General features: G+C 49.3%; 2 protein-coding genes across 3 annotated transcripts in view; one reads left to right on the top strand and one right to left on the bottom strand.

The window, feature by feature from the left end:
* Window positions 1-27374, top strand: part of KCNIP1 (potassium voltage-gated channel interacting protein 1) — a gene marked incomplete at both ends in the record, with an annotated part of 352163 nt that overhangs the window by 4519 nt on the left and 320270 nt on the right. The gene's annotated exons all lie outside the window — the stretch shown is intronic.
* KCNMB1 (potassium calcium-activated channel subfamily M regulatory beta subunit 1) lies at window positions 15329-27229 on the bottom strand. Its single transcript, XM_079704097.1, has 4 exons — window positions 27000-27229; window positions 22700-22857; window positions 20686-20857; window positions 15329-15619 (listed from the first exon to the last, which is right to left on the bottom strand). Exons 2-4 carry the CDS (start codon window positions 22831-22833, stop codon window positions 15350-15352), a joined length of 576 nt encoding a protein of 191 aa, XP_079560223.1. The 5' UTR covers window positions 22834-22857; window positions 27000-27229; the 3' UTR covers window positions 15329-15349.

Raw genomic sequence — 27374 nt, forward strand, 5'->3', positions numbered from 1 at the left:
AGCTAGCTCCCCAGCCCTGGCAGAGACCCCGGGGCTGGCGGCGGGAGCCAGAAGTTGTGCAGGCCCCACTCTGGCTGGGGAGGTTTAAGCCCATTTCCTTTTGCATTTGGGGGAACCCATCCATCACCCCAGGCGCAGATGACAAAGCCAGCGCAAAGCAGGAGGGAGAAATCCAATCCAGGAGAGCTTCTAGTTGCCCTGGCCACCCACAGAGCTGGGGGGTCAGAAGGGGGGATTGGAAGGGGGGCGGTGCTGACCATGTAAGATTTATCTCAAGAACCTTGCCCTGGAGCCCCAGCTCTCCCTCCCTTCCGGCCCAGGTCGGTTCTCTGTGTGCTAGGCAAGACCTCAGCTTCAGACCCATCGGAGACAAGCCGTTCCTCTTGCCTCACCCCCACTGCTGTTCAGGAGCCTCAAGAAACTGACCTTGAACGTGGGGAGGGTTCCGCCCTCAGGCAGACTGGGCTGGAGTCCCAGCCCTGTGGTCCACCAGCTGTGTGAGCTTGGGTGAGTTGCACAACCTCCCAAAACCAAGGTTCTTCCCTGATCATTGGCAATAATAGCAATATCAACCACGCAAGGCTGTTTTCTAATTTCACAAGGATAATACAAGTCACAGGCTGGCAGCAAGCAGGTCAAGAGGGGACCCTGCACTTGCTGGGAGCTGAGCTCCTTAAACGGCATGCCCTAGGCACCTCTCTTGCCTTGCCCCATCCTGACCCTGGAAGTAGGCATTGCAATCTCCATTTTAACTGTTTTAAGGAAACAGACCTTTAGCTTAGCCAGGTCACCCAGCTGGCAATGAGTGGCAGGGCTGGAAAAGAACCTGAGTTCTACTGGGGTCAAGACCAGGTGCTTGCCTCTCCACGGGGCTGGAGAGGATGCCCCTGCGGGCTTTGCTCCCCACCTTGTCACCGGCAGAGTGCCACCAGCTTCCCACTCATTTTGTAGGTGGGTTTGTCAGAAATGGTTGTACCTGCTGGGACGCTTCAGGGCAGCCACCTATCTTGCAAGGGGTTGGGACAAATTCCGTTATGTGGCATGACCTGGGTTAAGGAATAAGCTTGATGGGGAAAGGGAACACCCCACAGGCCAAGGTCAGCAAGACAGACCCGTGCGTGCTCTCCTGGCGGCACTATCACCTCTGGGACAGGTGCGCTGGGGCCCAGACACCTGCTGTCTCAAGCTCCTCACCTATGAGGGGCCCTCCCTCACTGCTCTCCATTCTTATAGGACAAGTGTGAGATGTTGTCTTGCCAGTGGAGAAATACACAAGTTTTAGGGCACCAGGCAGTCTGGAATTACTAGAATTGTCTAAAAAAAGCAATGACCTTGACTCTGGGGATCTTGGAACCTGTGAGATGTGACAGTGCCCTCTGCCAGAAGGAGGGCACCTCCTGCCTCCTGAGAAGCTCAGCTTGTGTGCACTTGCCTTTGCTGGGGAAGTTAGAGTCCCCACCAACCCGGGTCCCAGCTGGCTTGCTATCCTGGCCATTCAGGTGATCACCGGGCTCATGTTAGCTCAGACCCCTCCCTGGTTGCAACTGGGAACCTCTGAGTGCTTGCGCCTTGTCCTAGGCAGAAAGTTCCAATATTCTGGTCCATTCCTGCCTTTCCAGTCCCAAGCCAGAACCTGCCAGGGTGGGCAGTGTGCTCGCTTTGGCTCTCCCATGTCCAGTAGCCCTCATCCCCGCCTACAGGTCTCTTGTCTTGCCCCTCTGTAGCAGACCCATCACCCCATGATTCATTTTGCTGACCAGGAGCTCTCTGGGGTCCCTGTAGTCCCATAGCAGAGGAGAGAGAGGAAGGTGGGACCTCCACCACCTGCCAAGACTGTCCCTCTCTGGGGCCACTGGTCCTTTCTTCCAAATGACACCAATACCAGGCAGGAATAATTTGTTCGGCTGCTTATCCTAGCCCTGCTGCACAGACATCCTATTAACTCTAGGACCACGGGGGACCGGCTGGTTTGTTCCAAATTAAAAGTAGCTGGAAATGGGCCCCTCTGGCAGGCGGGAGGGCTGCAGTACAAAGACACAGGGTGGAGTGGATCAAATCAGGTCTTAATCAGCCTTTGGAGGCCCAGAGGTCCCTGGCCCTGCCAGTGTGACCCTCACCTTCCCCATTCTTCTTAGGATTTCAGAATCTTCCAGGCCACAGAATCTTCCCCAGACCACCTATCTCATCAGACCACAAGTCCCAAGTCCCAGACAGCTGTTGATTCATGAGAGTAGACGTGGTCATGTGAGGCAGCCATGGACAGCAGGAAGATGCAGGGCAAGCAAGGGCGCAGCTCTGGAGCCAGACAGTCCCGGGTTCAAATCCTGCCACTTTCCGGCAGGATAGCCAGGAACAAGCCATGTCCCACGTTGAGTCTGTGTCCTCCCCTGGGAAATGGGGCCAGTAATTCCCTCCTCATGGGGCTACGAGGAGATGGTGCACGTGGCCTACCCAGCACCCAGCACATAACTGCTGCCCAGGAAAAGTCAGCTTCCCACCCTTCTCTTCTTTTCATGCAATTAAACCTCAGACTCATCGCCAACAGAAAGGAGGCGGAGCTGAAAGAAACAAGGCTATGAGTCAAGTCTTCTTCCGGCTCTTCTCTAGATGTACAGCTCCTCCAACGTTGCCCAATCACACCCAGTCACTCTCAATTACATCTTCGGCAATCAGGAACTTGTCAACAGCCGAAATTATCCTTTTCATTTAGTGAGTTTTGTTTTTATTGGCCATCCCCTTGGCCCTGTGAGAACATGAGCACGCACTGCATGGGGCTTAGTGGTGATGCCGTGAGCACCCGACGGATGTTGAATAAACGATGACTAATCACTTTTCCTGCCCAGCGACATCAGGCTGTGAGACTGGCGTCCCTTTTTGAGGCCTGGGCTTTGTCAGGCTGATTCAGAGGCCTCCACGCCCCATCTCCCTGTTCTGAATTTCTATGCAGGAGTTTGACAGGAGCCACCAGCCACAGTGACCTTGATGAGATGAGGGATCAGTGCAAGCAAGACCCGGGGCCTGGCCATTCTTCCATCCCAGTTCTCCAGTGCTCTGTGGGATGGCCCTCGCTGCCCGTCCACTACAGCTGGCCAGATGCACGGAGGGGAGGTTGGTTTCCTCCTCAGTGTCCATCTGCTCCCCAACTGGAAGGGCAGGAGGGAGGACCGAGGCTCTGAGGGCCCCAGAGGAGGGCAGGAGTTGTGCAGAAGAAGCAGAGATGAGAAACTTGTACAGGCACCCCAGGCCATCTGGATGCAGTGGAAGCCAGGACCCCAGGAAGAGACATGAGGAAGAACATTTACCATTGCCAGTGATTCCAATCCCTGTACTCCTGAGTCTGGAGGCAGAAGGAAGCCTTCCTCCTGTTGGGATGAGGGCAGGAGGACCATGAACTTAAAGCAAACCATGGTCCTCTCTTCTTGAAGCCATTGTGTTCCTTCTTGTGGTCTTAGAACTACAAAGAGCAGCAGATTGGGAGCTGGGCCTTCGATTCCAGATCCTTCCCTTCCCTGGGCCTCTGTTTCTTCATCACTAAAATGAGGGAGTTGCTGGCTTCAAACACCCCTTCCAGTTTTGGAATTTTAAGATTTTATAGCAATCATTGCAACACTACGCATGACACCTGCTCTGTGCCTGACATTGCTCTAAGCACCGCACACACAATTTTATTTAATACACACAAGAACCCTAGAAGGTGGAGAGCTCTCGTTAACCCAATTTATAGATAAAAAGTTCTGAGCCTCAGGACGGGAAGGGCCTGGCTCTGGGTCACACAGCCAGCTCGGGACAAAGCCAGAATTGGAAGTCAGTCTGTCTGTCTCCAAGTTCCAGTTTTACTTCCTATATGACGCTCCCTTCATTTCTAAAACTCAGATCCGGCATAGGAAAGTAATAAAGACAAAACTGGTTCTTCCCCAGCTTGACCAAGAGGCAACACATGCTCTTATTTAAGAAATCAAGGTTTCAAGGCCTCCATTCTGACTGAAGCAGCACAGCTTGGAGGATTCTGCTGAGACCTGTGCCCCCCAGATTACACCCCAGACCATCATCCACATACTCCCCTTCTCCAGTCAAACCACAAAAAATGATGGGAGAACTAGCCTGACAGCTGAGACTGCACGGAGGGGAAAGAAATGAAATACCGCCCAGCAAGCGTTGCCATTGTAATTCCAGTCTAGCCAATTTTCACTTCTTGCTGGCATGAGCTGGTTTAGAAGCAGAGGCAGATAATCGGGCAGGAATCAGGGAGGGAGATGTGATTCTGAGGCTTGTGTCTGAGAGGCTGGGGTTAGCCTACCCCAATTTTCTTTCTGTAATCTTTTGATTAACCCTGAGCCAGTTTGGGTGTCATTTTTCAAACCATCTGTGCTTGACAGGCAGAGCCAAGCCCAGGCTTGCAGCTTGCTATCTGTAAACATCAGCTGGGAACCCGCTGTGCCTTGGAGCCTGGGATACTCCTAAGCCACCAGGCATATTGGACTGCAGGACGCTCCTGCCATCCTTGGGCTGATTAACCCTGTCCTTGCTTCACGAGTCTAGAAACAGCAGCCTGTCATGCCAAACTCACAGGCCCCATAGGAGGAATAACAATTGCCACCGTCCCTGGAGTGCTATTGGTTTGCTGGGGCTTTACAAGGATCCCTGCAGTCAATCCAGCCCTGGCTCTGTAAGTTACCTACTTTTGTTATTCCCAGACTGGAGCTGGGAGAGGTTGAATAACTTGCCCAAGATCCCAAAGCCAGAGCTGTGACTCTGAAGATCCCATACGGTACCAAAGAAACACTGTGTGTCAAATCCTTCAGCATCATCACCCCTGTAATGGACTGAATTGTGTCCCCCCAGATTCATAAGTTGAAGTGCTAACTTCGATGTCACTGTATTTGGAGGTAAGATTTTTAAAAGGAAATTAAGGTTAAATGAAGTCATCAGGGTGGAGGCCTGATCCAATAAGACTGATGTCCTTATAAGAAGAGGAAGAGACACACACATAGAGAAAAGGCCATGTGAGGACACAGCAAGAAGGACCGAGTGACCATCTACAAGCAGAGGAGAGAGGCCTCACCAGAAACCAAACTTCCCAGCACCTTGATCTTGGACTTCCAGCCTCCAGAACCACGAGAAAAATAAATTTCTGTTGTTTAAGTCGCCCAGTCTGTGTATTTTGTAAGGCAGCCCTAGGAAAGTAATACCCTCGAGACAATTCTTTGCATATCATCCTTTCGCATATCTTTTTATTGTCATAAATATACATAGCATAAAATTTACCATTTTAGCCATTTTGAGGTGTACAATTCAGTGGCATTGATTACATTTCACGTTGTGCAACCCTCATCACCACCATCCGCCTACAGAACTTTTCATCTTCCCAAACTGAAACCCTGTCCCCATTAAACAATAATCCCCCATTCCCTCCACCCTCACCCGCCCAGCCCCTGTCCACCATTCTACGTTCTGTCTCTATGAACTTGACTATTTTAGGTACCTCATATAAGTAGGATCCACACCGTATTTGCTCTTTTGCGTCTGACTTATTTCACTTAGCATAATGTTTTCAAGGTTTATTCACGTTGTAGCATGTGTCAGAATTTCATTCCTTTCTAAGGCTGAATAATGTTCCAGAGTAGGGATATACCATCATTTTTTTTTAATCCATTCAACCGTTGCTATTCATCCACTCCCATCTTTTTTTTGTTTGTTTGTTTGTTTGTTTTTTGAGGTTTTTTTGTGGTACGCAGGCCTCTCACTGTTGTGGCCTCTCCCGTTGCGGAGCACAGGCTCCGGACACGCAGGCTCAGCGGCCATGGCTCACGGGCCCAGCCGCTCCGCGGCATGTGGGATCTTCCCGGACCGGGGCACGAACCCGTGTCCCCTGCATCGGCAGGCGGACTCTCAACCACTGCACCACCAGGGAAGCCCTCCCATCTTTTTAAAAGACATAATCCCCTTGCTCACAACTCTGTCTCCAGTGGTTTCTTGCCACATTCAGAGTCAAATGCAGACTTTCGTCTATGGTCTGCAGCCTTTGCGTGATCTGTCCCTGCATTTCTGGCCTCCTGCTCTGGTGGCATTCTCCTCCAGGAGTGCACCCCGGCCACCAGGCCGTGTTGTTTTTGCTGGAACCCCAGCTCCTCCAGCCTCTGGGTCCTGACGGTTACTGTGTCTCCGTCTGGACACCCTCTGCCAGCTCTCCTCTGGCTCTCTCCCACACTTCATTCAGATCCCCTCCTGTCTACAGTCGCCCCCGCTGTGCACAGTGGCATTTCCTCCCACCTAACACTGCCTCATTTTCCCGCATAGCCCTCCTGCAATTACATCACACATTTACTCATTTGTTTCTGGTCTGGCTTGTGCCCTGAGAGTCCAGCTTCACAAGGGCAGGGACTGTCCTGGCCGTTGCTGCTTCCCCAGCACCTGGCACAGGGCCCAGCACATAGTAGGTCCTCAGGGGAAGCTGAGAGGTCCACCAGGCAGACGAGAAGCCCAGGGGGAGACCACCTGGTGGGTGGCAAATCTGGCCCTTGAACCTGGGCCTCTGAATCCACTTTCCTTTCCTGAAAGTCTCTGCCCTGCGTGCCCGTTAAAGGCCCCGGGTCTGTATTCTGCCTCCCCAAGTCCATCTTTCCAACCACACTTACCCCCTTAGCAAGGTGTCGATGATCCTGACTCAATGGAGGAAGGAATGGAGAAAGGAAGAAAGGGAGGGAGGGAGGATGGATCATAAGTCCTTCGATTTGAGTGTCTTCTTGTGCCCTCTACTCAACCTTCATAAAAGCAAAGCAGACCTCTCTCTCCTGACTTCACTGTTTCTCTGCATGTGTCCCCAGTTTGCATCTTCCGTTATCTTGCTCACTGAGTTCTATTGATTATTTCTCCCTGGTGTTTCTCTTGCCTGTCTCTCTTTCCATTCTCAGCGCTGTCCCCAAAGTCCAAACTCTCATCACGTCTCACTGCTTTGCTGCAGCAAGAGAAATGCAGCAGACTGCATTTCTTTCCACTTCTCCCCTCCTGTCTCCTCCACACCAGGGCCGAACAAAGAGATAGTCCATGCAACCCTTTGACCAGAGAGCCGTACTTCTAGAAGTCTGTTCTAAGCAGATCATCAGAGGTGTACACAAAGACTTTTATTCAGCAGTGTTCATCATGGTACTACATTATAATAGTGAAAAACTGAAGACAATCTCAACTTCAGTCAAAAAATAGTGGGTTCACTGAATTTTGGTTCATCCATCTGATGCAATAATATTAAACTTTTGAAAAATTATTTTGAGGACTACTTAATAACAAGCAGAAATGCTATTGACATAATATTAGGTGAAAAATCAGGATACAAAACTATAAGTACAATGAGGTCCCAATCTGTGAATAGATAGGTGGGCAGAAAAAGTAAAACAGAAAAGAAATAAACTGAAATATCCTGGGTTTTAGTTAAGATCAATGGTTAATTTTTTAAAGTTCTTCTTGATAGAAGAACTGTATTGTCTGCCTTGCCTTCAATAAGCATGTATATTTAATCAGACCATAAAAATACCATTCCCTGAATACACATCTTTAATTTTTTAATTCTTCCCAATACCTTCCATAAAATTTGTGCTTTTGCTGCACTGTATCACTGCCTGTCCTCTCCATGTTAGAGCACACCCCAAACTTCGAGACCTGGCTGTCACAGCCAGCATCTCATGGTCTCAGCCTGCTTCCTGCTCGTGTCTCCCCAACTACAAACACATTCTCCAGCCAAACTCGTCCCCATGTGGTTTCCAAACCAGACTTGTGTTTTATGTCCCTGAACCTAGCCTCAAATGATTCAGAAAAACAAATACACACATACACACACACACACACACAGAGAAGGAGTACAAATATGGCAAAATATTGATAATAATTTGTGAACCAAGGTGAAGGGTATGCGTCTCCTAGATACTAATTTTGCAACTCTTCTATAGTTGGACATTTTTAGAACTAAAGGTTGGGGGAAATAAAGGAGCAGTATAATCTGGCATTTAAAGGCATTGGCTCTGCTATGAAATGACCTTAGTTTAAATCCCAGCTCTACCACCTATTAATTGGGTGACAATGACCTCAGGCAAGTTATGTACTTCCTATGTCTTAATTTCTTCATCAGTAAAATGGGGATGATGAAAATCATCATGTATTTATTTCCCACCATTGCCTAGAGAATGGAAAGAAAGTTCATCTCATCAGACACAAGTTTGTAACCTTGCTGATGCAGCCACTCTATTCCCATGGGCTTCCTGGATGAGGCATCCCCTTGATAAATTAGCTGTGGATATAAGCATCCTGCAGTTGGCATGGAAATGCAATTTAATTTCCAATTAAGCCTGATTTCTGGGCCAAGGGATTTGCCTGCCTCACACTGAGAGAATTATTCCAGCCAGACCTATTGCTGTCAATGTTGGTGGTTCTCCCATGAAGTGGACTATCATGGAAACTGGTCCTTTGGCCCTTGGACGGTTCGACCAGGTACTGCTTTTCCTCCAGAACTGAGTTTATACAAGTAGATTCAAGAAAGTTCAAAGTAAAGAGAGTCTCTCTGTGGCAGAAATTCTTAAGACAGAACACAGCTAGAAACAGATTGAAAGGGAGAGAGATGCAAGATGGTCCTCAATGATGCTCACAAGAAAGAGAAGTGAGAAGTTGTGCATGAGAAAAGAGGGGTGCTGGGAAGTTCTCTGAGCTCAAACAGAGAAGAATCTGTATAATCAGAGGAAAGAGATACGTTTGCTCAAATGGAGAGTGAACATTTGCGGAGCATCTTTTATACACCCGACACTGTGCTAAGCGCTTCACATTCAGTATTGCACTGAGTCATCACAAGCACCCTATAAAACAAAAGATGTTATGCTCATTTTCCAGTTGAGGAAACGGAGTCTCAGGGAGATTAAATAAACTGCCCAGGGTCATAGACAAGCCAGATTCGAACTCTCATTTTTCTGAGCTTTCCTTCCTGCAGGCTCCCTCTCCAAACACAAATGAAACATGTAGTTTAGAACCAGAAGAAAAAGGTTACACTAAGCTGAAACTTACCTCCTGTAAAATTTAATAATAAGAAAAAGGCTTTTAAAACATGTTCTGAGAGAGAGAGTAAAAACAACGGACCCAGTAAAAATAACCGAGTTTGCTTGGGGCACGTGATCCGATGGAGGGGAAAATGACACTTATTTCTGCTTGGGTTTCCCATCTTCCCCACAAGGTGAAAGACTGGACGTGATGGTCCAGCATGGTTAAGAGGCTCACAGGTGCTCAGAGGGCTCAGGCTACTCCAAACCAATGAGGTTCTGGCTTGGGGCTCAGGAAATTTCAGTTCCCGGAGTTGGAAAGAACCAACGGAGGGCATATAAAACGGTGTTTAAAGACACATATATATGAGATGTTTCCAAGACTACCACTTGCATGGCCAACAGAGTCACAGAAAAATTAGTTAGAGACCAAGAAAGGGTCACATAGCTCAATTTTTATTAATGATTGCAAAAGAAAATTCTAAAGCTATGTATAAATAAGCATGCTGTCAACTCCTGGACACATCCTAGAATGGACTATTGAACCAGTGATTTGGGAACACTTGGGAAAAAAAAAGCAGGGTTGACTGAGAGAAGTGTGGGATCCCTGAGAAAGGGACAAGTCAGCCCAGCCTCTCTTCCATTCTGCTTTTTAATAGAGGTCAGGGGTTGCTGTGGCCATAGCATGCCTGGTTGGTGCCAGGTATTTCATGGGCTGTGGGCTGGGTGATCACAGCATCAGGCAGATTGTAGCCAACCTCATCTGCCTGTCCATCTTGGCAGTTTCCCCATCAGAATCTTTGCAGACCTTTTTCGGATGCATATGGTTGGGCCTCACTCCACATCTGTGGACTCTTCAGAGGTGTGGCTCCAGGGAACCATTTGAGAGCCTCGGCTCCATGGGAATGTATATAGAGGCACTTAAAAACTCTAAGTGCTGAACTTGCCCTGCTGGGAATTTTCCATTTTTGATATGGGGCAGAGATTAAGGGGCAGGGTGCACAGTGGTTAGAGCGTAGAGCCTGAAGCCATACTGTTCAGGTTTGAATCCCAGCTCTGCTATTTACTAACTGCTATTTACTGACTTCTGACCTGCGGTGAGTTAAATCTCTGTGCCTTCATTGCCTCATCTATGAAGTGGAGATAGTAATAATAGCCTAAAGGATATTGTTAGGGTTAAATGGACCTTACATGTAAGGGTTTAGCCCAGATCCTGGCCTACAGTGCTCAACAGATGTTAACTCTTATTATTATTACGGATGATAGATTCTTGTTCTGGATGTAATTTGCTAAATACATCTCCAAATGGAAGTAGCTACCTCCCAGTACAGTGAGTTATTTGTCAAAAGAGATGTTGACGTAGGTTGTTGCTAAAGGGGAATGTTATAGGGAGGGTTCAAGCACCAGATCAGAAAGTGAAGAAGCACTAGATGATCTTTAAAGAAATACTGACCCTCAGAGAATATGAGTTTGCATATGAATATGAGAAATCAAAGGAGTGTCGAAAAGTAGAGGCCCCAGATTGACAGACAAGGGCTCAGGGCAACAGTCTCACTGGGAGTGGAGAGAGAAGATGAGTCCTAAAGCTGCAGATGCTAAGTAAACCCCTGTTTTTCTTTTATGTATATCGAGGGAGGTTGGTGTGAGATGCGGGAGATTATGGGAGATGGAAATTTCTCTAATTGAGGCAGAAGGTGCAAGCTTTGGGGTGAATCACCACCTTGGTCCAACATTCAGTTGGAGTTGATTGCTTTGCATTTATATACATCTCTTCCCCAACCTCCTTAGCATTTAAGGAAGTTGGCTGATGAGCACAGGCTTGATATGAGTGGGAAGGGAGAGTTGTGGAAATCTAGGAAGACGCTGGATTCTGTATTTGAACTGGCATGACAAAGTACCAGGAAAGCACCTGTGGATAGGAAGATAGTCCATAAACTAACCCACCTGTAGAAGAGACAACCGGGAACCAGGAGAGATGGGGAAAATGGACACTCCTCCTGGCCCCCAGTGGGAATCTGATGAAACTTAGAGGAGGGTTTTGGATGTGCACAGGGCATGGCTGGGAAGAGCAGGGGGACCCTGTCTGTCTCTGGACTCACCAGCCCAGCAGTTCTGAAACTATCTGGTCTCAGAAACCTTCTCCAATCTTAAAATACTTTGGGACTCCAAAGAGATTTGGTTTATATGGGTTATATTAACTAATGTTTACCATTTAGAAATGAAAACTCAGAATGTTTCATTTAAATGAATTTATTTTAAAATAACAATGATATACCCATTACATGTTAACAAAAGACCATATTTTTATGAGAAATAATTACATTTTCAAAAAAATTATTGAGAAAAGTAGCACTGTTTTCCCTGTTTGCAAATCTCTTTAATGTCTGGCTCAGTAGAAGACTGCTGGATTCTCATGTCTGCATTCAGTCTTTTGTGATATCACATGTCACATAAGCTCTGAAAAATTCCACGTACGCCGGTGAGAGAATGAGAGCAAAAAAAGCAAATAGTATCTAAATCATATTATAAAAAGAGTTCTCACCTTGCAGTCCTCCGTTTTGAAAACAATTACCCTAGTCTGTAGTGAATTTCTTCATGTCTTCCTGATTTTCCTTTGGTCTTACTCTTTTCCCTACATGTGAAAGGGCAGTGGCTGGTGAGGTATAAGACAGCTGCACTTTGTTCAAACAGTATCTTTGCAAATATTTCATATAATTCAAATTCCCCCAAATGCAAAAGACATTGGCTATTCTTATGCACCAGCCTGTACTGCCAATTAGTAATAGAGCGAATGCAGTCTACAATCCACACACCCGAGGAGTTTTGAAATTAGGAGGATTTTTAGATGAATTGTTGATGGCGGTTGGGGAGGCTGGCGTCATTTCAGGAAGTCACAAAAATTGAGATTTTATTAATATTTTTACATTGCATTATTTTGAATTTGCATAAATTACGTTCTTCGCTGTGGAGAAGGAAGCCCTTGATAATGGTAAGGGAGGAGGGAGACGGAGCGTCAAGAAGACGGTCAGCTCCTTGAAGGCAGGCACTCTCTTCCCCTCCTCCTCCCCTTGAGGCTGACCTCCACCAGGCGATCTGAGTTGGGGGGCTTGCAGGGAGCGATCCAGGTGCACCTCTTCAGGTGTGAGTCACTGGCTCAGGAGAGAAAAAGCAAAAACAGTGGAAGCACTAGACTTCATTAGCAGAGTGATTTTTTAAAGAACTGATGAGGGCTTTCTGCTCCCAGGCAGCCATTATTCCAAAACCATTTTCCTCCGTGTCTAACTCCATCATGCTTAAATGTCCATTATGTCACTCTCGTCTTGGCCATGAAGTTCTGTGAGCAACAGGCAGGTATGGGATTTGATAGAAGTGGGCCAAATTCATTGACAGGAGGACGGCATTGTCTCAAGCAAATGAAGATCATTGTTAATAATGCATGGAGCAGTGGGGCTGGGCATCCCCAGGTACTTTTTGCTAGAAGGTCATGGCCTTTTCCCCTGCAGGGGCTGTTTGGATAATCTGAGTTTCTGTGTATTTCAGTCCCAAATGCAGGTGCATGGAAAGCATATGCAAAGGAAGCCCTATAAATAAGACTCATGATGGGGACTTTTTTCTTCTTGTAGATTCCCATGCAGTTGTAAGAAATAACACAGACATGTCCCATGTACCCTTTACCTAATTTCCCCCAAAGAACTATAGAACAGTATCACAACTGGGAATTTCTAGACTCACAGGGCTCTTGAGAAGTCCCTGACCTCAGAAGGAAGAAACTCCAGGGAATAGTGTGCTACCTCCCCTTGGAAGGATTGTCTTCAGTAAGAACCTGGAGGATGTGAAGCTGCATCAGGGATCCCTGGTTGCAACTGACAGAAGTTGGTGCAGATTCCAGGTGCTCCCCCAGATCTCTGACTTACATGAGGACACCATGGGGTTCCCAGGATGCAAAACTCTTCCTTACCTGGCCCCCGGGTCTTTGGGTGGATGGGTCCCTCAGACCTTCAGCTGAATCAGCTCAAATACTGTGGTTGACAGGTCAGGCTCTGGAATCACCCAGCCCAAGGTTTGATTCCCAGTTCCTCACTTACTATGTGGTTGACCTTGGCCAATGATCTCTTAGAGCCTCAGTTTCTCATAATATCTTATATAGCACTTACCATGTGTCAGTCATTATTCTAGGAACATTATACAATAACTCATTTAATACCAACAACCCCCCAAAGGGAAATATTATTATTAGTTCCTATTTTGCAAGTGAGGAAACTGAGGCACAGAGAGGTTATTTGCCCAAAGTCACCCAGCTAGAGAATAACAGGTTTGGGTATTTGAAGCCAGGCAGTATGCATCACAAGTCCACATATATAAACCACTGTCTTATTTTGCTTCTCCTTATCTGTGAGCTGGGTTCAGTAGTGCCTCACTGAATTTTTACAAGACAAACTGCTTAGCACTCTGCCTGGCATGGAATAAATAAGCACCAATAAATGCTAGTTAACATTATTGTTGGTATAATTTCTTCTGGAAGTTTCTGAGTATTCATTACTTGTTGCTGTTATAACAACAGCTTCCATTTTGACCACCTACTATGTGTCAAACCTTCATTAGCCCTCCCAACTACCCCAAAGGGGGAGTCTCTCTTTTATAGATGAAACAAGTGAGAATCAGGGGGATGCAATCTGGCGGAAGTGGAGATAGGATTCACCCCCAGGGGCTGCACCTGGAATCACAGCTCCGGGAGGAGCTTCAGGGACACCAGCCTAACTTCATGTCCAGCTCAGGACTGGAGCTGACAAAAAGTCATTGATTCATTCCAAAAAGCCCAGTGACAGACCCCTGGTTCTGTACACCAGTGGTTCTCATGCTCCAGCACAGGTCCCCTGCAGCCATTGTTAAAACGCAAAGTGCTGTCCATCTCCTCCGGACCCCATGCAACCACTCCCCACCACACCGCCTTGGGGTTTCTGGTTCAGTAGGGCTGGGCTGAGGGCCTGAGAATGTGCATTTCTCACAAGCCTCCAGAGAATGCTGATATTGCTGGTCCGGGGGCCACACTTTGAGAATGACTGCTCTAGGCCAAGTTTTTGGAGTGGTAATGGTAGAGATGACAGCTTCCCCCAATTATCCCCTTTCCAAGACTGAGATGGACTTCCCCTGCAGGGCCAGTGCCTTGTATTTATCTGCACTGTAAATCATAAATCCCCATCTCTGCGGTTACCTTCCCTCCATACAGGGTTCTTAAACTTGTGTGTTCTCAGAAACCTGTCTCTGATTGGAGCTGAACCCCTTCCCTAGGCCACTTGCATCTGCTTGGTGATGGGGAGCTCACCCTTTCAAACTTCCTTCGAAAGTAACATCTACTGTTACTTTTCTGATTAAAAACAAACACAATGAAACCAAACCTTCCTAGCGTTGAGAATTTAGAAAAGTACCAAAAATAAAAAGAGGGAAGAAAGTTACAGTTAACCACCATCCCACTGTTACTACTTTGATGTATTTTGGTATTATTTCCTTATAGTCTCTTGTTATTTTTCATATATTTGGTTTTTTTAAGTTGAGGTATAATTGATATATAAGATTATATTAGTTTTCAAGTGTGTAACATAATGATTCGATATCTGTAGTATGTATTGCAAAATCATCGCCACAATAAGCCTAGTTTATATCCATCTCCCCACAGTGACAATTTTTTTTCCTGTGATGAGAGCTTTTAAGATCTACTCTTTTAGCAACTTTCAAATACGCAATAAAGTATTATTAACTATGGTCACCGCGCTGTACGTTATATCCCCATGGCTTTAAGACCAGAAGTTTGTACCTGTATCTGTTAATATTGGTATAAAAATGTATATAGCTCTGAGAACCCTGAAAACAAACGATGTTCTAAGTGTGCTCTGCCCATGAGGGCTGCTGTTGTTTTCAGAGTGGAATTCAAAGAAGGAACAGAGGTTTCCCAGGGATGGCTTCCTGGGTGGGACCAGCAGGTCTTTGATCCAACTGGCAGGACACAGGCACAGAAGTCAGAATCACTGTCATCGGTGCAGTGGACAGTGGCACAGCAGGAAAGAAGTTTGAGTCAGTTGAGTGGGGACAGGGAAAGGAGAGCTATCACTGGTTGGCCTTGCAGTCTCCTGGGCCCGGGGAAGCCCTTGTACATTCTTGAGCAGGAAATGACTTAACAAAGAGATTTCCCAAAGACCATCCATGCAGCAGAAGACAGAATGTATTGGAGGGGGGAGAGTGGGAAGGCAGGGGGAGGAGGCATGGGGACACAAGTGAGGAGCAGCCCGGGGACCCATCCAGTCCCTGGTGGCCCGAGCAGTGATGTGGTGTGGATGGGGCTACTTCTGGGCTGCCAGGATGGAGAGGGACTGGTTGATCTTCACCATGACGATAATGAGGAGGCCACCGGTCAGCAGGAAGGTGGGCCAGAAGAGGGAGAAGAGGAGGGTCTGGGGACCGTAGAGGCGCTGATACAGGACGCTCGTCTCATTCTCCCGAGTCGTGGAGAAGCAGTCGAAAACCTGGCGCTCGTGGAGTTTGGCTCTAACCTTCTCCACATCGGCCCGGGCCATCTGGTAGTTGTCCAGGCTGCCTGGGATGTAGGAGCACTGTAGGGAGAAGCGAGAGCACCCATGGGATTGGAAATCCCTGTTTCTTAGGGCCTGGCATGGAATAAAGAAAAGCGTCAGCTTTGGAGTCAGGCCCCTGGGTGGGAGTCAAGACTGACCAAAGCTTGGCAGGCTGCACGTTGTGTGGTTCTAGAAGGTGTGTACACAGTGTCGTTTGGGAGGGTGGTGGCCTTGGAGCTGCTCAGGGTACACGCTGCACACCTGGAGACAGGGAACCCAGCTGGAGCCCTGGATCTGCTCCCATTGGCTTCAGAACCTTAGGCAAATCGCTTACCATTCTGAGCCTTGATGTCTTCATCACTTAAATGGGTTAACAGCAATACCTTTTTCAAAGAAGTTTATTAAAGCACTTCAAACTTACCTGTCTAAGGAAACCAATGGGGGACACAGGCTGAGTGGGCTCTATATTTCGATTCAGGGCAGAGGTCATATACTCAATCGCCTACAAAGCTCAGGCAGGTAACATCCACAGGTGAAGTAGGTGAGGGAATAGGTTGACAGATGCCAGCTGACACTTGGTGTCAGGGGATGGGTGGTCCTGGTGAGATGGAGAGAGCCAGGTGCATCTAGACTGGCAGGCATCACTCCATCTGGACAACTGATGCCATGCTATCCAGAAGACCTACTGTAGCCAGACCTCCAATATTTTAAGAGAAGCCAGAAAACCAGATTTTAATGTGGACTCTCACAATTTTAAAATATTGGCGAAAATTTGAATTGAAAACCCTTTGAGGTCTAACTCTGCGTGAGCCAAGCAACTGATGTTGGCCAGCTGGTATTTGACACCGAGATTCAAAGGAAAGAGAGAATGCATTTAAAAGAGCTTTGTGCAGGCAGAGCCTGGGACACGTTTAATTCTGACACTGATCATTGTGATTAGGAAGCTTCCGGCCTGGGCAGATGAGGTCCAGATGGAAAGCTCAGCAGAGACGGCACAAAGTGGAGACCCTGGTTTTATCTCTGTTCCATGCTAGGAGGTCTGAATGTTGCTTATGTGAGCCTCCGGCAGATGTTCTGCGAGAGTGGTCCCCTGCACGGCCTCCGCAGCAGACTACCTGGAAGGCTGGCCATAAGCACAGGCTCCCTACTCACTCTGAATGGCTGAGGGTGGGGCTCAGCAATCGGGTGATCCCTCCATGCACTAAAGTTTGAGGACCACTGCCCTCGTCCAATCACGTCCAAGATCAAAAACGAGTGACAGTGTTGAGCCAGCTTCTCCCCAGACCTGGGTTGCTCCCTGTATTTAAATGAGGTCCTGCCCCAAAGCTGCCTGCCTGGACAGCATTCAGTCCAGCAGTACAGAGAATGGTTGCATCACAGTTCTGACAGCCTGGGAAGTGGGAGAGCTGCATCCAGATGTAGATCCACGTCCCCAGCCAGTCAGGGAGCATCTGAGGCTGGGGAGAAGCTGGCTCCTGAGGAATCTGGCATTCAGATTTGTTGGGTACGATAGGGTCCCAGTAGCAGGTGGATCCAGAATCCTGAGCTCAGGGGGCCTAGTCCTATCTCCCCAAAGTCTCTGAGTGTGACCTTGGGTAACCTAGCCCACTGAGCAAAGGTGTGGCAATGGAACCAGACAGGCCTGAGTTCAACCACAAGTTCCAAGTTGTGTGACCTTGGCAAATGTCTCAACCTCACTGAGCGTTATAGATTGGGTTTGGGAGGGTGCCTGCCTAGCAGAATTGTCACGGTGGTTAAACAAGATGATGCACGTTAAGTGCTTAGCGCAGAGCCCAGGACATAGTACGTGCTCAATAAATGGAAGATGCTGTTAATAACAATAATAATATTGTGATTTAACTATGAAATTAAAACAATATTCCTTCTTTCCCTTAAGGAGGGGCCTATGGACAAGCTCCGAAGTGGGGACTTGTGCCCATCCTGGGGTCCCACTGTATCCTTTGCCAGCTTGGGATTAATCTAGATCCTTTATGTTCTCTAGACACTGGACAGGAGTTTACTCTGCAGAGCCAACCTCAGAGGCCTGGGGCCCACTTGCATCCTCTCTCCCCTGCCCTGGGTCCAGCTAACCATGAGTTGTCTAAAGGATCTTAAATGATCTAGCCTCTCCCCCAAGCCCTGCAATGTCACTGTCCTCAGCATAGACCGTGGGAAGGGGCTTAGAATCCCCCCAGGCTAAGTCTCATGGAAGAATCCAAGAGTGGGCTGGCAACACCCTTCCTCATAGTAGGGGTTGGGGGAGACAGCCTTGCCAGGCCTTTCACATGTGATTCCAGAAGACACCCAGCTGGCCTGGAGCACTGGCTCCTTGCACGGCAAGGAGCTGAACAAAGGTGGGAGGAACAGTTGGTGCACCAACCGAGCTGTTTGGCAAAACCGTGAAGGCCACTTCCACCGTCATGCCAGAGTGGCAACCTGCCATTGGCACCACTCCTGGTGGTGCCTGGATGCTATGGGATAAAAGATAGAACATCCAGTGGCTGCCAGGGCTGTCCTTCCAAGGCCAGACAGAGGCATGTCTCACAGGCTGCTGCCAGCCCATTAGGGAGAAGATCTGGCCCTTCACTCCTCTGGCAGCCTCAGGACCGGGGTGGCAGCCTGCAAACCAGCCTGTTCCCAGCCCCCATTGCACCAGTGATCACTTCTGCTTGTCTTTGAAAATGTGCTTCTTGATCCTTGAATAAATCAGGGGCCCCTGGATGCCAAAGAAGAGGCAGGGGTCCTGGGAGGAGCTGATTCAGGTGGGTTTGGAGGCTCTAGCTCCATCTGGCACGGCCGAGCCATGCTAGTGAAGACAGAACAAGTCAGATCACCTTGCACTGCGCAGACCCACTTCTCCATGAGCCCCTAGCACTGTCAGCGATCCCACTGTCCCCCCAGGCACCCTTCCCCGTCCCATCCCATCAGCTGCCAAATTCTGACTGTCAGCATCCATCCCTGCCCAAGCCGTCCCAGGTGTTTGCTGTGGCCCTCACCTCCCTCCCCAGTACCTGAGCCCCACAGTCCTCCACATCACTCTGATCATGCTGCCAGGACCCCAAATCCTTTAAAGACTCCCATCTGCTCACAGCAGTAATTCCCAAGGAACCTTGGAATCACCTGAAGAGCCCAGAGATTCTGCTTCAGTGGGTCTGGGGTGGGACCCTGGTTCTAAGTCCCCCAGATGGATCTAACCCACAGACAGAGGTGAGGAACCCCAGCTTCCCTGATCACATTTTAATTCCACAGTCTGGTAGTCCTTGGCAGGGAAGACAGGCACACAGCTTATACAGCGCCAGAATATCATTAGTATTTCCCTTCTTTACGGTTTGCTTGAATTTAAATCCCTGGTAATCAGTAGAACCTCCCCCCAGGAAATGGTGGAGTCTATTAGGAGTTGCAGATGACTTTACTCCCTGTTAAAGCCAGCACCACGAGCATTATTTGGCGTGAGGTTTTTCCAGGCAAAGCTCTGGCCTTTTGATGCAAATGCAAAGGAACTTCATGTGTTCCCAGCCCAGGTTGATGAGAGCCCAGCCCTGGTGGAATCAGAGTCTCTTTCAAACTGTGTACCCAGTACGTCCACCCCGAGCCCAGATGGCCTTGGCATTTGCTCTACGTATTTCCAGGGCTACACGGGGAAGACTAACCTGCACATCTCATATGGTTGAACCAGTGTGTTTTTCTGTAAAATGGCAATTGTGGATAAGCTTAACCCTTCCTCCATCTTTCCTTCCCAGTTTTCTTCCTTATGCTGAACTGTTAAAGCTCAAAAAAAACCCACAAAAATCCTGATGGAATATAAATGCCTAATCCCATTCTCTGTAAAATGGTTGCTTCATGTGCTTGCCTAGCTGTGCCGTGTCAGGGAATGCTGGAATTCAACCTCCCCTCCTTCTCTCCTACTGTGTGTGCTTGCTATCATTCTCAGACACCCTTGAAGACTGTCCTTTTAGCAAAAAAAAAGAAAAAAAATTGAGGAAAGTGTTTTCTGTCATATTATTTTAATATGGGAGCTAATTACCTTCTATAACATGTAGCATTCTTCATTAAAGTTTTTCTTCTCTCAAAAAACAAAGAAAAAGCTACGAAAAAACCCACCCCAGTTTAATTGTCCACTTGGGTACTGTGGGGGGCTTCTGAGAACAGACCCTAGGCTACCTCTGAAACCTTTTCCCGCTGCATCCCATCCTGTGGCATGGTCTGTGCCGGTGTTGGAATCTCTCTCTTACCCAGCCTTCCCTCCCCGTGTCTTCTTCTCTGCCTCCCCTTGATATGTATGTCCCCCCGCCGTATTTCTGTGTAACCTGTACGTGCCTGATTTTTAAGCCAAATGCTTTTCTAATACCCTCACCTCAATGTGCTAGGAAATGTCACTCCCTCCTTTAATGCCCATACTTTTTTTGGTTCCTCCCTAGGGCACTAGGTATTATTTCACGTATGAGCTCTCTCCTCTTGAACCCAAAGCCCCTAACACAGGAAGTGCTCAGCGATGGCTGAATGAGAGAGCGAGTGAATGAGGGAATGAAAATGGGCCAACTTGTGTTTCTTATTGAAAGGGAAACAATGGTGGATTTGGGGTTGGGGGCTGTTGAGAGGCAGTGATGGGAACATCTCCCAAGTGTTGGCCTCCAAAGGTTGCTCTAAATCTGGGCCTCTGGCTTCCTAGAGTTGCAGGTGGGAGTCACAGGGGTTCCTCTCTGTGGGGTCAGCTCTGGGTCTGGCCTCTCATGGGACTCACTTTACAGGATGAAGCAAGACCATTAACAGCTTCTTTGTTGTGGCTGCTATCCACCCAGCATCGAGCTTGGTACATCATATACAGTCCCTGACTTCATAACATTGCTTCAACACATGTAGAAACTGAGGCTTAGAGGGGCCGCGTTGGCTGCTCCCACCACACAGCTGGTTAGTGGCATGTCTGTCTGACTCCAATGCAGAAGAGCTACGTCTGTCTGGACCTCACACCAGCTGTGGTCCCTGGTCAAGTGGGTGTATCTTTCCCAGCCTCTGCTCTCCAGAGCGGGGATAGGGAACCAGCTAGGGACAGGCGCGCACGCCTGCCAGGGGTAAGGGTATGTGGACGTCGCCCCCCCAGTCAGTACCTTTTGGTTCCGGTCCCGAGTGTCCTCTGTGTGGTACAGCACGGCCCACCGGCCCACGGATGACACATTGACCCACAGGCACGGGTACTGGGGCACTCTCTTGCCCTCCAGTTGCTCCTGGTCCCTGATGTTGGTCTCAATCAGGTGACACATGGATTCCTGGGTCCACACGCTGGGGAGACGATGCACACACATACACATCTCAGAACCTGGATAGCACAGATTGCCCTGTGTGAACCCCTTTAGAGAGACCCAGGGCCGAGACCCTCAGTATCTGGCACTAAAGGAGCGTGACCCCAGAGTCTCTGGGCCCAGGGGAGGAATCGTAGAATCCGAATATCAATGCTTTGGGGCCTTTTGGACAACATCTGCATAAGTGGTTCCAGCCCTGACTGCTCACCCAATACCCTGGGGAGCTTGTAAAGATTGTCGTGGCCAAACCACACCCCAGAACAAGTGAAGCAGAATTTCTAAGGTAGGTGGGCTCCAGGCCCTGGTGTGTTTTTAAAACTCCTCACAGTGATTCTGATGGGCAGCCCGACCTCAGACGCCTTATCCACATCCATCTTCGTCTTGTAGAGGGTGGCAGAGAAGTTCAGAAAGGTCGAGTGACTTTTCCAAGGCCACACAGGACCTGAAGCCAGGTATGGATGGCTTCAGAATCTGTGCCCTTTCCTTCAAAATGAGTAGATGAAGGAGGGGATTGATTTGTTTCCCAAGTGGGGAAGATGAGGGGGATGGCGCTTAACCCGGAGAAAACGTGTTGGAGGCACATGGCTGCTCTGAGCGGTGCCTCACTCTGTAAGATTCCAGCCTGGAATGGCTCCAGTGCTGTAAAAAGTTGGGCAGGAGCAGGCCTGGGAGAGGATAACAGGCTCATCAACACACCAGTGAATCAATTGTGACTCATCTCCCGTTTACCAGGCAGGAAGCACATTGCCAGACCGAGGGGGCTGTCAGCCGCTGGAACGCGACCAGAGGCAAGGGTCTGAGACTTATCCCAAGATCAGGCTGAGAGAACTGAGCATATTTGTTCCCATTAGAACATGGATCAGGGACTTCACAGCTTTTCCTTTAAAAGCTCAAGTGGTTGACATGTCAGGCAGCAAAGGCATGGGACATTCTCTGAGATTCCAGAGCAGAGCTCCAGGGGAACAGTTTTTGGTTCAGTGTAGACACTCCCTACTTATCAGAAGGGCCCCCACATGAAATGGTGTATACAGTTGAGGTAGTGAGCTCCCCATCACTTGAGATATTCAACAGGAAGATAGATGCCCACTTGACTCAGAGGTTTGTGAAAGAGCCAAAATGCAGATGAGCTACAAAATTCTGTGACTCTCTGATTCCTCCTGGGATCAGACTCACACTGGGACATTTGCTCTGATCCTTGGCTGTTTCTTTCTTTTTTTATTTTTATTTTTATTTTTGGCTGCGTCAGGTCATAGTTGTGGCATGTGGGCTTCTCTCTAGTTGAGACACGTGGCATTCTCTCTAGTTGTGGTGCGTGGGCTTTTCTCTAGCTGTGGCGTGCGGGATTTCTCTCTCTAGTTGTGGCATGCAGGCTCCAGAGCGCGTGGGCTCTGTAGTTTGCAGCACGCAGGCTCATCAGTTGAGGCATGTGGGCTCGGTAGTTGTGGCGTGCGGGCTTAGTTGCCCTGCCGTATGTGGGATCTTAGTTCCCCGACCAGGGATCAAACCCACATCCCCTGTATTGGGAGGCAGATTCTTAACCACTGGACCACCAGGGAAGAGGTGTTGGCCTCCTTGGCTGTTTCTCGTGAGAAGAGCCTCCTGCATCTTTTACGCCCAAGTTCCAGAACTCCAGACATGCAGGGCCCAGTCCGGCCTACCCTCCCTGCACTTGAACCCTTGACCCTAAGAATGAGGATTGTCCAGACCTTCCTGCCTGGTGTGAGGGTCAAGGGGAACGGTAAGAAGAAGCCTGGGGTTCCTTGCAGACCAGACCCTTAGGGGAGAGGCCGGAGGATGGGGCCAGGCCGGGAGGGTTCAGTACCTTTTCTGGTAGAGTGGCAGCATGGTCGTGCCGAGGATGTAGTAGGTGATGACGGCGCACACCACCATGGCCGCACCCAGGCAAAGGGCTCGGGTCTCTCCCCGCTTCTGGGCCATCACCAACTTCTTCCCCATGTCCACAAGGGACAGCAGTCATTTCTAGGACCACAGAGGCAAACAGGCGTGAGATCAGCACAGGTGATAGGTAAACCACAGAAGGGAGGACAGGTGGGAGAAGAAGGTGCTCAAATATCAACATCATCTTTACTTTTATATGGAGCTTGGCAACCTCAGAGGGTTCTTTTGACCCCATGGAAGCCTCCCCCCAGCTCTGAGAGGCAAGTACTATCATCCCCATTCTACAGATGAAGGACCTGTGGCTCAGAGAGGTAAAGTGACTGGCCCAAGGTCACACAGTGTGTGACAGGCTCAGTAGTGGCCCCCAAGATATACATGTTCTCAGCCCCAGGATCTGTGACCGTTACTTTACATGGCAAAGATTTTAAATTAAGGATCTTGAGATGGGGAGATTATCCTAGACTATCCATGTAGATCTAAACGTAATTGCAAGGATCCTTATAGGAAGGAGGTGGAGGGAGATTAGACACTAAAGAGGAGAGGGCGCTATGACCAGGGCGGCTGAGATTGGAGTGATGTGGCCACGTGCCAGGGAGTGCGGGCAGCCACCAGAAGCTGGAAGAGGCAAGGAATTACGTATTGTCCCCTACAGCTGAAGTACAGCTCTGCTGACACCTTGATTTAGCCTTGCCAACATCTTGCTGATTTTAAACTTCTGGCTTCCGGAACTGTGTGTAAGTAAATTTCTGTTGTTTGGGGCCACCAAGTTTGTGGTACTTTGTTACAGCACCGATAGGCAACTAATATTGGAGATAAACGAATATCCTCTCTGCAGAGTGGGCCATCCGTGCTCTTCCTCCTAGGATACTTGTCTCAGAACAGCTTGGAGCATTTCACAGTTCTGCCAAAACAGTCCCACAGCAGGGCCGGCTGGGCGGGGGCAGCATGCAGAGAAGGGGCAACGGGGCCCCCAGAGGGCAGCCACAGGCATTGGGGTGGCAGGAGGTGTCTCCACTACTGGGATCCTGTAAGAGCCTCCTCCTTGCTCCAAGCAAGGGCAGGAGGCATTATGTGGCCTCAGCAACTGCTCTCTTGTACGGGGACTTGAGCCACCCTGGGCCAAAGCAGATTGTATGGGAGTGACTGGCAGCTTCCTTCCTTCCCCCTTCTTGGGCCAGAAGCCCCTCGTTTTTCTTCTGGGAATCTGCTTCTCCCCAGGGCAAGCAGGGCCCCTCCCTCCCCTGCTGGGCACACTGGACACCCTCCAGCAGTGTCACCCTTGCCACCCGTGTGCCCCCTGGAGCCAGAACTGCCTGGCTTCTGTCCTTGTATGGATTTCCCATCCCTCTGTGCATTGCCTCACAGCCTGTGGTAAATTCCTTTGCTGGTGTTTTGTTTGTTGTTGAAGGTAGCAGTTCTACCAAGGATACAGGGGCCATGGGGCCTTTCTCTGTAATTCCTGTTGTAGGGGAAATTTTAGCCAGATATCAGGAAGGAATTTATTTTCCCCACCAGGTCCCTAACATAATAAACCTAATATTTTTATAAATTAGTGAGTATCCAGGAGATAGGCATTATTAGTCCAAAGGGATTTTCAGCAAAGTGCTTCATTTTCTACTTCTAACTATTGGACTGCTTCAAGTGTCCAATCAGAGATGCTTGACCCCTTTTCCTCCCCACTCCAGCTGTTCCCCCTCCCCTAGTGTCCTAAAGAGGAGGTTCCAGGGTCAGATACCAAGGTTACAGCCCTGTCACCCCTTCCAAGATGATTGACTCCCTCACCCAATGATGACTTTTCCTTCCACATTTGGGGCACTGAGAAGTGGGGTTTCCCCACATTCTAACAGATCTTACGAACTCACAAGGGAAAAAATGTTCCCTTGACAAAGAAAGACGTTCTGTTCAATTCTCTTCCGTCCTATGACTTCTGTCTTTCTGTCTCTGCGTCTTGTGGGAGTGGGACAGCCCACATCATTGTTTACCTGGGGCCAGTTTAACAAGCCCATCCACGTTTTTGCAGGTAAAGGAATGCAGCCACCTGAGGATGGGCTAAAAGCCCACATGGCCTGCTTCCCCAGGACTGTCTATGGTCACTGACGCCTGGCCCCAGCCCCAGGACTGTGGAACACAAGTCTCTGGGTCCAACAAGGAATCTTGCCTTGGAGGGAGGACCTAGGCTGCATGCTCACAACAAAACCAGTCCTTTCCTGGGAGAGTCGGGGCATCCTTGAAGAGGGGAGGCCTGCCCTGCCTTCCTGGCTAATCAACCCCCAGGGGCACTGGCCCTTCTGCTGCACAGCTTCTTGTATCTTCCCAGCCCCTGGGCACTCCCAAGGCTGGGGAAGGCAGGACCCTGTGCTACCGGGTCTGAGAACTCAGGAGGAAAAGAGATGGGAGGCTCCCTGTCACAGAACAGTCTGGAATCTGCCATTCGTTCAGATCCCACCTGTCTGCAATGCTCTGGTGAGACTGTGGCCCACACTGAAGGAGTAGGCTTCAGAGTTTTGATAAATCCTCCTAAGACCACGCAGGATAAAAGAATGGGGAGAGGATATGGATGCGGACATGGTCATAGGATACAACATCCAGGGAGAGCCTTCAGACAGGAGGAAGGTTGGGAGCTGCTGACATCCCCTGAGGTCTGGACAAGAAGAAATGGGTTGCAGCTGTAAAAGGAGGTATTTCAGTTAGACTCTAAGAAGAATATCTCAGTTTTGAGAATTGCTAAATATCTCTGGACTTCGGGGATATAGCTTCCCATTTAGAAAAGTCACTAGAGGTCTGGGGTGGATTTAGGAAAGATGAAGAGAAAGACCAAGCAAGACGGGAGTTTGGAGGGTCCTGTGTGACCTGGTATTTGGGTTGGCCTTCTTTTCCTTAAGAGGACAAGGCATAGAGGACAGTGTTTAAGGGTCTGGTGAAGAGAGGGACAGGGGGTGTTTTGAGGTCATCAGACATGGGATCAAATCCTGGCTTTGCTACTTAGCAACCTCGTGACTGTAAAACGAGTATGATAGTACCTGCTTCCAAGAGTTCTGACAAAGAGCAAATGATGTATCGAACATCATATTTATCACAGTGCCTGGCCCAACGCAAGCCCTCGATAAATATTAACTCTTACTATTCACAAAGAAAACCCTGAAGGTTTGGATCAGAAGTCCCCAGTGCTCTTGCTGGGCCTGTTTCTGTCCTATGCCCTCCCCTGGTGACAAGTGCCAGGACTGGTCTTGATCTCCAGGCTGCTGCCCTCTGGCTGCTCTGGGAGCTGAGACCTGAGGGCCAGAGCACTGAGTTACTACAGTGACTGAGCCATGGAGCGCCCACCCCTACCCTTGGCCCCCCGAAGGCCACCAGACCACAGGTCCAGCAGTTCTAGTCCCGAGTGACACAACATCAGCTCCTCTGGAGCCCAGAATCCTGATGGACAGCCCCTCGAGGGAGGGAGTTCCCACTGCCAGCCTCCCTCCATGAAGATCTCCCCTCCAGCCCCAGTCTCTGGAGAAACCACTTCCCCAGTGCCCTTGAACTTGGTACTCACAGTCTCCCCGGTGCCCTGTGAGTCTTCGGCAGACACTTTTCTGCCTGGCCCCCAGCCCCCACCCCAAAAGGGGCCGCCTGAGCTCCAGCAGGAAGTTTGGGCTCCCAGTCCGTCTCTGGGAAAGCGGCCTTTGGTTCCCATCTGAGACGAGCCTCCATGCCCAAACATGGTCAAGTCTGAGCACACAGCCCCAAGACACAAACTCGGGAGAGCAGGTACCCAGCCCAGAGGAGGGCAGCTGTTACCCAGGCCCCTGCACCTGCAGTTCCCAGAGTCTAGTGGAAAACAGATGTCGCAAAACAGACAGCAAAACTGAGAAGTCAGGAAAGACCATCTGGGTATATTTGGAGACATTTCTTCTTCACTCAGTCTCTTCTCTGAGCTGGCAGAGAAGCCAGGAATAGAAAATGAGTTTCTTTTTGTTGACATGGGAGAAGGAGGAGGAGTTGAAGCTCTGAGGAGTTGGGCTTGTCAGCCGCTGAGGAGCTGGCATTTCCCCGCTAGAGCAACCAAAAACCCTTAGCCTTTGGCGTTTGTGTGCTGTGTGACCCTGGGCAGGTCACAGCACCTCTCTGAACCTTAATTTTCCCATCTGTGCTCTTGGGATTTTTAAATCTTACTTTGTTCAGGGTAGTGATGAGGGTTAGAGATGGTGGAGATTTGGGGCAGGGGAAGAGAAACTCACCTTTTTTTTTTTTTTTTTTTTCTGTACGCGGGCCTCTCACTGTTGTGGCCTCTCCCGTTGCGGAGCACAGGCTCCGGACGTGCAGGCTCAGTGGCCATGGCTCACGGGCCCAGCCGCTCCGCGGCATGTGGAATCCTCCCGGACCGGGGCACGAACCCGTGTCCCCTGCATCAGCGGGCGGAGTCTCAACCACTGTGCCACCAGGGAAGCCCGAAACTCACCTTTTAAAGACCAACCAAGAAGAAGCTGGGAGCAGTGAGAGATTGACCGCTGCTTCCAGCCAGCCATGTCCAGGAATAGCCTTCTTGGCCCTATGGCCTCTCAGAGACTGTCAGACTGTATATTTTGGGCTCATGGGCAGAGACTTGTTCCCAT

The sequence above is a fragment of the Hyperoodon ampullatus genome, assembly GCF_949752795.1.
Source record: "Hyperoodon ampullatus genome assembly, chromosome: 4".
NCBI classification, from domain to species: Eukaryota; Metazoa; Chordata; class Mammalia; order Artiodactyla; family Ziphiidae; genus Hyperoodon; species Hyperoodon ampullatus.